At 36.7% G+C, this 12,039-nt stretch overlaps 1 protein-coding gene across 1 annotated transcript; it reads left to right on the top strand.

Annotated features, from left to right (window-relative positions):
• Nucleotides 1-9,466: 9,466 nt before the first annotated feature.
• On the top strand, nt 9,467-11,679 carry LOC115268261 (uncharacterized). The gene is made up of 2 exons (XM_029876305.2): nt 9,467-9,971; nt 10,031-11,679. The coding sequence occupies exons 1-2, from the start codon at nt 9,963-9,965 to the stop codon at nt 10,517-10,519; spliced, it is 498 nt and encodes a 165-aa protein (XP_029732165.1). The 5' UTR covers nt 9,467-9,962; the 3' UTR covers nt 10,520-11,679.
• Nucleotides 11,680-12,039: the final 360 nt, after the last annotated feature.

Genomic DNA, 12,039 nt, shown 5'->3' with positions numbered 1-12,039 from the left:
AGGATATCCATAAATAATTTTCTGAAGGGATTCTTGGAGGACGTTCTGAAGCAAACCCTGGTAGAACTACTGGAGGAGTTTTTAAAAGAATTTCTTGCATTACCTAGGAAGGCTTAAGTGGACAAAAATCCCTGAAACATTTTTTTTAATAATCGTTAGAGCATGTTTTGGTGGAAACTCAGTAAAAGTTAGAAACAAATCTAAAATTCTTGAAGTAATCACTAAAATCACTACATTTTAAACGAAATGGAATTTTTGAAGGAATCTCTAAAGGAATTCCTGGAAATCTGAAAGAGCATTCTTTGCTTATATTCCTGGTGAAAAGAATAAATCCGGAAGTTATTTCTGAAAAAAAAAACAAATCTCTAAAGGAATTCCTGAAGGGTTCTTGGAAAAAAGTCTGACACAATCCCTGAAGTAAAGTCTCATTGAATTCCAATAGAAGTGTATAGTACAATCCCTGGATGAATATTTGAGGAAATTCTGGGACACCCCCAGAACACTTTCAGAAAGTACTCCTGCAAAAAAAATCTACATGAATAATTGGGGTTGATTACTCGGAGGAAACTCTGCTGAATATCCTGCAAGAATCTTATGAGGAATTACTGATAAAAAAATGAGTAATCTTTGATGAAACTTCTGAAACATTTGCTAGATAAATCTCTAGAATCTGTTAATGAATTTCTGTAGGATTTTTTGAATTATTCTGAAGAATTTTAGGAAAAAATTCTAGATGAAAACATTTTAAAAATATTCCTGAAGAAAATTCTTAAGGGTTTTCTGGAGGCAACACATGGTGTTCTAGAAATTTTCAGTACCATAGTAACTTGATTGTTGGTCCATACGCTTGCTGGTCCTTGCATTGAATTTTAAAAAGACTAGCGGTAGCAATTCACAAGAATCAAATAAAAAAAAAAAAAACGCCGATAACGCCGCCGCCGCCACCACCGCCACTGCCGAAAAAAAAAAAAATAGAGTGTACGGCATGACGCCGCCGCTGCTGCCTTAAAATAATATATACGCTGCCGCCGGTGCAATGTATTTCGGCGCACACGTCCAATTGTAAATAATAAATATATTTAAAAAAACACTCAGCTACAATTTATTGGAAAAACTTGAAATTAGAAGGCATGAAATGTTGCTACTTGACAAAATGATAGTTGAAATTTGTGAAAAAAAACGTGTTCTGGTGGGATTCGAATCCACGACTGTGTATTCGCTAGACTGGCGCTTTAACCAACTAAGCCATAGAACAGGTAATAATTCTACGAACAGAAACCCAAGCTGACTCCTAAGCCACACTTTGAACACTCCTTTCTCACAAACCCGTCTCTCTTTCGGCTTAGATGCCAATCCACAACACACTCACGTTTGTGCCCTCGAGTGTCGTGGGTACAAATCCCACCAGAGATTTTTTTCACAAATTTCATCTCTCAACTTGTCTATTAGCAACATTTCGTGCCTTCTAATTACAAGTTTTTCCAGTATGTTTCAGATATACCAGTAAGGGGCGATTTCTTCACCCTGTCTTAGGCGCTAAACCAGGCTTAACTAAATGGGTAAGCCTGGCTTACGAGTTGAGCCGAGGTGAAGAAATCGGCCCTAAATTTGGTAAAATGCCAGTACAAGGGCAATATGTGTCATTGTCAGCTACAATAGAATGATTGCTGTTTACATTTTTATTGATTGCTCTCAGTTGGCGTCTGCAGCGAGAAGTGCAGACAACAACCTTTATAGCATCTAGTTTCCAGCGCTGACAGTCCGGTTGCAATACCATCACTTGTATTCAATGCATCGTCTGTGTTACTCTCGGTTGTCAACTTTCTCAAATTCTCGCCTTCAGCTTGCGGAAGCATGGTAGTCAAGAACTGTCAAATCGTATGAAAAAATCGCGAAAAACGTTATTGTTGGAAAACAGGAAAGTTTTGTGAAAAGTTGGTGAATAGAAGTCAAGAATGATTTGAAAAGGCAATTTTAAGTGTTTTCTTCACGTTCCGGAACAATTTCTTAATCGAGAATATTCGATTTTATACCACACAAAAAAAGTGCCATTTGTTATATTTTTAGTTTGGAATGTGGATCTATTGACAGTCCTTTTGCAAATTGTGTGGCTAATTTATCGTAAAACTTCATCTTTACAGTCAGACAAAATGTAAGCACTCCCTTCTTCAGGACTCTACGGTGTTCATGGAATATTACAGCCATTGTTTTAAATCAATTAATTTTCAGAGAAATGTAACACCTTTTACATTTCCTCCCTGAGGTTCCCTAACACTCTATTATATAATTTTTGAACAATTCACACAGGTATTTAAATATCTTTATTTTTTTCAAACAATTATCTAATTTAGTAATTCATATGCAAAGCAGGCAGGCAACGCAACGGTTGAATTGCTTTTTCTGGAAGTTTTAAAAAGTTGAACCCATTAATTAATGTGGTCGAAAAAAAATTCCTTCCCTTCAAACCCCATTTTATGGTTAACAAAATCAAACAAATAGGTTAAGTATGAATAATTAGCATCATAGTTATCAGTAGGGGAAACTGAGGAGACTTAATCCCTGGGGAGTTGTTCCCCCCATACTTTCTCGGAATCAAAACATTTTTCTTCTAGCACAATTTTTCCAAAACTACTGCTGGACAAACGACCATGATTTGGCTACAAGTGATTTCGATTGTACATTGCATTATTTTTTAATGGCTGATGATTTGTTTTCAGTCCTTCAGAAATCTTTTAGGCGATTCCGAAAAAATCTCAATAACTTTGTGAAAATTGAACCAAATCGTGTCAAAATTTCACAGCACATAGTTTAAATAAAATACTTTCAAACTTATTTATCCAAATAAGGCTGTTGTTAGCATATTTAAATAAACCCGAGCAGAAGAAAATAACAAGTGAATAACATATCAAGGTATTTATCTTAAATACTACCATCCCTTGATATGCCCTTCATGAAGTGGTAATAAGAGGCAAAATAACAAAAACGAATTCCAAAATTTTGTATAAATAACACCTAGAAAATAACAAATCTTGTTATTTCAATAATGAATACATACCTAAAATTTCAATTGCTGTATTTGTTATCCCAAAGTTATTGAATAACAAACAAATAACATTTCTTGTTATTGAATGTTTCATATGTTCGATGGCTTTATGATGTAATAGCAAATCTTGTTCTTCGGTTATTTTCACTGCTAAACTAACAAATACTACATCAATACTAAACTCTGCTAAAATACCTCCAACTGTTATTGTGATGTTCTCATAACATTTCGTACAATAACGCAGCAATAACAATTTTAGGTATTAGAGCACATGCTGCTCTTCGCATGGTATTTGTAAGGTATGCCCTTCTTCTCGGAAATTCAGCTTAGTATACACAACAGTGACATGGGGAGACTTGATCCCTCGAGGATTACACACACATTATACATGTCAAAAATAAAATTCTATTCGGAAGCCTCTACCCGATCAGAAAGGCATAACAAAAATGTAACAAAATTATATCAACGGTTGATATATATATCACCGTTTGTTATATTTAGATATATTTGACAAAAATGATTTGAAACCCTGATTTAATTATATCAGAATTATAACAAGGTTAGTTATAATACAAATAAATTTATTTGGATCATCTTTATATGAACATTATAACAAACTCAGTTATAGTTTTGAAAATGCAGTTTATGTCAAATGAACATTTTACAGGTGGTGTTTGGTACGCAGTTACGCCGCTGTGCGGTGCTACTGTGCTTGTAAAATACAGTAGTTTTAACAAGTTTGAATCATGATCCAGACCTTTAAGGGTCTGATCCAAATCGCGAATTAAGATTAATTTTTACTTAAATTTGACAGTTCGACACTAAAACTTGAAAGTTCTTCAAAGGAAATAATTATCCAACTGTCAAATTTAAGTGAAAATTAATTTTACGCCAATTGGAACAGACCCTAAGAAAGCTCAGAAAGATATTGTCGCGCTTATCTTGGATTCTCAGCCGGCTGCGTTCGAAACGCGCAGCATCAGATCGCGCCAGACCGCGCACGTATAGTTTGTACACGGTGTGCACCTTGGCTAAAACTGTTTTTGCAGCCGCCGGGTGGGAGCTGTCACGTATACTCAGCCACCTTGTACAAATCAAACGGGCGCAATCTTTCCGTTATAAACTGCGGTTGGTTAACGTTGAATAATTCGTCATCGCCGTCATCAAACATTTGAAAGCAGTTTTTTCGATCAAAACAAAAGTCTTTGCTATGAAAATATATTCGCTGTACTCCACATGAGGAATAGAATGCAGTGAATATATTTTCATGGTGGATGTTTTGATTTACAGCGAGGTAACTGCTTTTTACTTTCCGAAAAATGATGACGGGTGCTTAAGCCTTAAGATCATCAGTAGCTTAGTGATGAGGCCACAATATTTAGGTCCTTGGTGAATGATTCTATACAGGGTGTTAGGTTCCTGAGTGCAAACTTTTTAAAGGGTGACAGAGGACCATAAATGGTGAAAAAATTGTTCTACGCATATGGTCAAATCTCAACCGTTACGTAGTTATTGAACTTCCCATGTTTTTGACTCTCATTGCCTTAACTGGCTATAACTTGAAAATGGTCAAACTTATCGCAATTTTTTTACTCTTATCCGAAAGATTATTGAATTTTCTATCAAATGGCATCTTTGGATCAATTGGTTTAGTTAAATGACCAAGTTTTTTAGAGCAAAATTTCTCAAAATAGTGTGTTTTAATTTGTTTTTATCAATTATCTTTGAAACATGCGTAATAAATTAAAACTCTTTCTTTGGCAAAGTTGTGGCCCCTGTTCCATTCTACAATTCGTTTTTTAAAACCAAACTTCTAGCTCTTATCGTTTTCTTGCAATTTCGATTTAAATGTACGGCACAGTGCGCAAAAAAGTGCTTACCTCGACAGTTGCAAATTTATGACCTGAAATCATGCCTGAAATGCGATGTTTAAATCGAAATTGCAAGAAAACGATAAGAGATAGACGTTTGATGACAGAGAACGAATTGTAGAGTGGAACAGGGGCCACAACTTTGCCAAAGAAAGAATTTTAATTTATTACGCATGTTTCAAAGATAATTGATAAAAACAAATTAAAACACACTATTTTGAGCAATTTTGCTCAAGAAAACTTAGTCATTTTACTAAACCAATTGATTCAAAGATGCCATTTGATAGAAAATTCAATAATCAATAATCGGATAAGGGTAAAAAAATTGTGATAAGTTTAACCATTTTCAAGTTATAGCCAGTTAAGGCAATGAGAGTCGAAAACATGGGAAGTTCAATAACTACGTATCGGTTGAGATTTGACCATATGCGTAGAACATTTTTTTTCACCATTTATGGTCCTCTATCACCCTTTAAAAAGTTTGCACTCAGGAACCTAACACCCTGTATAGCATCGCACAACAACGTAGTTAAATAAAAATAAGAAATAAGTATCCCAACAGTTGTCATTGTAGGTGAGCCTGAGCCACTCTAGAGAATCTAGTCAAATTGAATGCCCAACGTATGCCGTGATTTAACCCACTTAAGATGTTAGATTTTTCGAACCACGATGGCGCAGTGAACGTTCAGCGGGCCTGTCCGGGTCATATTGACCCCAAAACCCTACTAGGGTTGATGCAACTCTCAAACGGTCATATGAAGCTATGATAAGTGAGGCAACAAAATGGATATGAAAAGGATGACTTTCATTGAAACTGTTAACATTCCTGAAGTAAGTTTTAAGTTTCACAATCCTCCATATGTTTTGCAGTTTGTAGTCTCATTCAAGATTATTTTAATGAATTATTCTGAAATTAGAAGTTTTATCAACTGGATCAATTAGCAAATTAAAAACACCTTAGTTTTTGAAGAATTGATTGAATAACAAATTATTTGTGGAGCTTTGAAATTTATATTCAATTTCGTCACATCGTGTCATAGTTAGTTAGTTTTTATTTTTAACCAAAATTTAGAAAGATCACATCGTGTCGTTAGTCACGTTTCATTACCATGCAATTCGTTCATAATAATTCCGTAGAAATACAACTTCTTATCATCTGCAAACATGTGGATACACCCGATTCTTTTTTTTTTCACGGATCTGGTTTTTGGTATAACTTAGTCATTTTTTAACCGATACTCATGAAATTTTGTACACATGTAGACACCAATATTACTATCCGTGTACAGAATTTCATGAGAATCGGTCAAAAATTGACTGGTCCTGAAACCAATCCTTATGGCACTCGCGATGGAATACCAATCGGACTTCAATGATTTCCTTTAACTTCCACAATTTGAAAGCGGTTATTCAAATAGGATTTACTCAATGAATCAGAATCTCAACTGAAATCAAATAAGTGTGATAATCTGTGCAGTAGTTCAAAATGAGAAACTCTGTTAAAGCTTTTCAAAAACCAATCAATAGCAGAAGGCTATTTTTTTACCAAAATGTTGATGGACATCGTCATGTATTTTGAGCAAATTTCGAAGCAGATACCGAATAGGTGCTTTCGACTAGTGGGGGAATTGCTTGTTTAACTGCTGAAAATAAAAACATTATTTGAGATCACGAGGCAAAGCGAACGAAGAATTGCTTTAGTATGTTAATTGTTGTGTTGTATCATGTAAGGTTAAATATGTGCTTTAAACACTTATTTTTTATTTTACAAATCTGATAATCTCCAGAAATGCACACTAACGCAACGAAGCGATGACATTTCCAATCACAAGACTACTGCATAACGTTGCCATAGGCAGGAACTTCCTTGATGGTGAGGAACATTAGATAATTATTTAATAACACATGTCAAAATGTTCTAATTTGATTACTCGCTTGCACCAGCAGAAGGTGAAATACCACAATTTTCACTGTTTAAGAGCCATTAACTATCTCTACAACTTTGATTAAGATACGACACCTGTTTCTTGTCTGAATCATGAGATAAAGCCAAAATGCTGAGCAAATTCTTTAGTTACAATTATAACTTAATTATATCCACTTTTGTTATTATATCCTAAGATGACGTCATTGCGATCAATTGTATCAAGAACACTTTTATGTGACGTCATATTTTCTCTCCCATGTACGTTGGACAAATGAGTCTATTTATAGACCAGCCGCCAAAACGAAGAACCACTTGATCATATACCACCCTGCACTTCAAGTGATGAAATAGCCTCATTGATAAAGGCGCCGGATTTCAGATGGAGGCTGGCGTCCTTGGTTCAATTCCCGTCTGGGTGAGGGTTTTTTATATACTACGTGGGGCAAGTTTTTTATACAAAAAACTTTTCGCCAAAAATAAATAACACTCTAAATAAAAATTACCCAAAAAATAAGTTAAAATTTACTCAACTCAATTTTTACCCAATATATTTATATCTGAATTATAACAAAATGTGTTATAATTTTTTGATCATTCCAATATTTATTATATCTCAAGATGTTATAAATTTGTTAAAATTGTATCAACACCTGTTATAATTATGCTATGGCTAGAGCAAGTTTAGTTATATTTTTTGTTATTTTAACACCTAACCGGCGAATTTTATAACTCATTTTGTTATGAAAAATCTTTGAAATAAATAACTCAATCGGTTATAATTTTGTTATGCCTTTCTGATCGGGTATTTACTTGGAATTCTAGTCTATTCAACGATAAAATGTGTCAGATAATTATAACTTTAGTACAAACCAAGAAAAGGGGGATCAAGTCTCCCCATTTTGAAAATACAGCATATCCTCAAAAATTAAAGGAAATCTTACAATTTCAAACACTCCATATTCATCAAAAATACGAAAAAACTCGAAAAGAAAATGAATAGGAAGGCTCTGGAATTATTTTCACTTTAAATAACCCGTGTGCTAAAAGAGGGATCAAGTGTCACCCATTTTTGAAAAATACATCATAAGACATGCCTCCATGAAAACACAGTTTAAAGCAGACATGGGCAAAACACCAAACCGTGCCGCACCGGTGGCGTGTTTGCCCGTAAACACACCACCGTGTGTGTTCATATCACCACCTTCGTTCTGCTTCCCCTGATGAACACGCAGTGCGACTGGCGAAACACTCGTGTCGGTGTTATAACTCGAGCCTCTGTTTCGGCTCCGTGTTTCAGTTTTGGTTACCCAACGTCTCCACTAGACAGAAATGTCTTGCCATTTTGCTGCCAGAAAGAGAAAACGTAACAGAAATGATCAACACCGCTGCTTTCCATGCAAACAGCGAGAGAACATTTCTGTCATGACACATCTGTCCAGCAAAATGGCAAGACATTTCTGTCTAGTGGAGACGTCGGGTTAGGCACGGAGGCCGAGTGTTTCCGATTGTATGAAACACCAAAGCAGTGAGCTAGGCCACAGTGCGTGGTAGCTTGGCTGCATCAGAGCCACTGAGTCAGAAGGGACGAGAAAGACACAAAAGGAGCCGCCAAGTACTTCACTATCGTCGTCGACCAGCAGCATTTGCAACTGGTGCTGGAGAATGAACGGCACCGAGCGCTTGAACTCGCACGAGTGTTTTGCATAATTGGAAACACTCGGGCTCCGTGTTACCCGAAGCGTCAAACACCGTGCCCAGTGCCTGAGCACCGCCACCGACACCGGTGTTAAGCCAGACACGGTGCGTGTTCGTTCTGAAACACGTAGAGCTAGGTGGTGGCTTGGCACCCACGGTGGTGTGTTTGAGCATCGACACCTCGTGCAGTGCAGTGTTTGGACATGTCTGGTTTAAAGGCCTTCTGTTGTGTATTTACTTGCAATAGATGTTTACCTGCCATTTTGTACGGAAATCGGATCTAGTTTTGAGTTTTTTCTTAAAGTTTCTGGTAGATGAAGAAAAAGGGATCAAGTCTCCCCAGTGTCCCCTAATGAATAATGTACTAATATAAAAAGCTAAGGATTTTGGAGCTCTATGTCAACATGTTCTTCGTTCCGTGGACAAAATAAGCGAAGAATAGGTAATATGAAAAAAGTGAGGGTCAACGAATGGGTATTTCAAACTAAAACTGCCATTTCATTGGGGAAACACGGTATTTTTTTTTTAAATTTATTTGAAAGATCATCACAGCGAATATAGTGAACAATTCAAATATTTATTTCAATATTGAGGATAAAATTTATTGACCGCACTTAAGTAAGGTAATTGTTTAAAGTGACTATTACTATCAAAGTTATAAAATTCCACAGCTTCAGTTGCAAGTTGATCTTCATCCTGGAGCGCATAGCTTTTATCCGTTGGCACAGGATATTTGCGGGTAAACATGCTGTAGCTAAATGATGGTGCTGAAGAATAATGGGCCGTCAGCATGGATGAATCTGTTGCCACTGTGAAAGCGATCACCACCCATATGCAGATGACTATCAACTGTAAAATGTGAAGATGAAGATTAGCGTTGAATTAATATCAGTGATCAAGAGCCAGGCTTGCCTTTATAACCATTTCTTGGGCTTATGTTTAAAGAACTGCAACTGAGAAGCTTCTATTCACACGAAAGATTCCCTTCCAAACACCGAATGCAATTCGTTGCACTTAATATTTATACTGGGCTAAGAGCTTCTGTTTTTCGGAAGAAAGGTTCCCATAGTGAATTCTAGCCTGTAGAGACGTAACGCGTACGAAAGTAACCCGGTTGACATTTCCAGCAGAATGTAGAGCAAAAGCAACGCAAGCAATAAAGGGGAAGAATAAATTTTCGGAAAGTTGCTTCTTCGATGTTCACCAGGCAGTCTCTGTTCAACCGTGCAATCGAAATTTGAAGGACGTACCAGTAGTGGAAAAAAATAGGCTGAGCGTTATTTATCACTAGTTTGAGGCATTCAGTGTTACTTATTATTACGTGAACTAATGTTTTTGACCGTTATAAATATCGTGAGTTTTGGCTGAAACGGTATCATTGTTTCAATCGTTGTGCAGCAGTAATCATCTCAAAAGATACATCAAAATGTTCAAGGTGAAGATTTTCCCTCTTAAATGAAATAAATTCCACTTAACTTTTCTTCTATATTTCAGATTATCCTTTTGATTGCTTCCCTGGCCTATGCCAGCGCTGGATACGCTGGATTTGAACCCTCACATGGAGTACATTACTCCTCGGCTCCAGCCGTGGGCTACAGCACTTTCGCTCACAGCCATTCACCATCCTTAGGTCATGGATATGCCCACGCTGCTCCAGTTTTGGCTGCTCCAGTCCACTCATACTCCTCCCCTCTGACCAAGGCTTATTCCCACGGCTACAATTACGCTCCAGCTCTGTCCTATGGTCACGGTTACGGACACGGTTACGCTCCAGCCCTGTCCCATAACAGTTACGGGCATTCAGCCTACGCCGCTCCTCTGGCCACCAAAACCGTGACCCTAGCCCAGCCTCAGCTGTACCACCAGAACACATATGCCACCCATGCTGCTGCTCCACTGTTGACCACCCATGGCTACAACCACGGTGGTGCATCTCATTTTCTCGGATACAACAACCATCATGGCGGCCATTACACGTACTAGAATAGTAGAATCGCCAAAAATCTGTTTATTGCCAAAATCCAAACACCTGTTGATATGAGCAGTTCAAATGAATTACACTTCTTCATACGTTCCACTTGAATGTCCGCTTGAGTTGTTTCACTTTCATTTGAGGTGGGGAATAGTGGGGTGAAATGCGCAACCTGAGAACTAAACCGAAATTGAAGCTGCAGTATCAGCCAGTGCTGAAAATGTCATTTCGACATTACTAAATTCAATCATCTGCAGCTCATTCTAGAAGTTGAACCTGCGAATATGGTATATGAAAAATACTTGTGCAGCTAGACCAGTTCTACAAGAAAGTCGCGGAAAAAAGCTCTTTTTCAAATATTTAAGGTTAATACCTCGGACTCACGGTGCTCCATTTACCGTTATTATAAAATAAAATATACCATCAAAACCTGAAACGCCATTCTTTTTATTTATCTATCCTACACCTCTGGACAAATTTTTAAAATCATCGTTGGGCGAAATTTTGAGTTACGCCCTTTTAAAGGGCCTAATCTACAAAAAATCCAGCTTTCTATAGAATAACACCACATTTTATAACAGAATCATGAATTAAAGGCATCAATAACAAAAATTATTATGAATAATATTGAAATTTGGTATTATACATCCATATAAATATCGGTGGAGTGCATTTTCTATCAAAATTTGTCATTACGTCAATATACGGTAGAAGTTCTTAGGGCCTATAGAAAGCAAACATTACACTGGTGTAACAAATTCAATTAAAAGTATCTTTTATTGTGATTCCACATGTCAATAGATGTTCATATTACTGTCAGTCATAGCGATAGTATTCACATGCATATCAGCACCAACATTTCAAAAGGACGTAACTGATCTTTAAAACAATATTTTCTCCCATAGCTGTAGATCGTATCTCATCTTCCCCAGGACATCAACAACCACTATCGGAAAGAATTGCATTTCCTCCGTCCAGTAGTGGTTGTACATTGCAACGGAGAGATAAAGGTTTGGTTTCGGCAAGCAGTTTCGCCATTTTGAAATGTTAGCAGCGATATATGAAGAGCATACACTCTTTATACAGAAAATCTGCTTTAAAAACAATAGTCAGATATGGGTAACCACAAATTAAACAAAAAGAAATATGTCTGTGTGCCAAACGGCTTAAGTTAAAAGCATAGAAAACCAAAACATTGACAGGCCAAAAGACAAAAAGTCGAATCAGGCATAAACATCACACATGAAATGCTGCATGATTTTTTTTCCGTTTTTTTTAACATGTAGGTAAGACCTTTTGTCCCTACAATTTTTTTTTACGACCTACTATACATTACAAGAAAAATTATCGCACAAAGTTATGCAAAAATGTAAATGGATATGCGCGGTTACATTTAATCGTTTCAGTGTCTTCTGCGCGGTCAATCAATAGCTATTATCCGCATTTATTGTAGAAGACACGGACACGATATGATGTACTGGCGACAATCTATTAGCGATTTTGAACATTTTTGTGCGATAATCTACGGCGA

Source organism: Aedes albopictus, chromosome 3 (assembly GCF_035046485.1).
Source record: "Aedes albopictus strain Foshan chromosome 3, AalbF5, whole genome shotgun sequence".
In the NCBI taxonomy this organism is placed as follows: Eukaryota; Metazoa; Arthropoda; class Insecta; order Diptera; family Culicidae; genus Aedes; species Aedes albopictus.
This window is presented reverse-complemented; position numbering and strand designations above follow the sequence as displayed.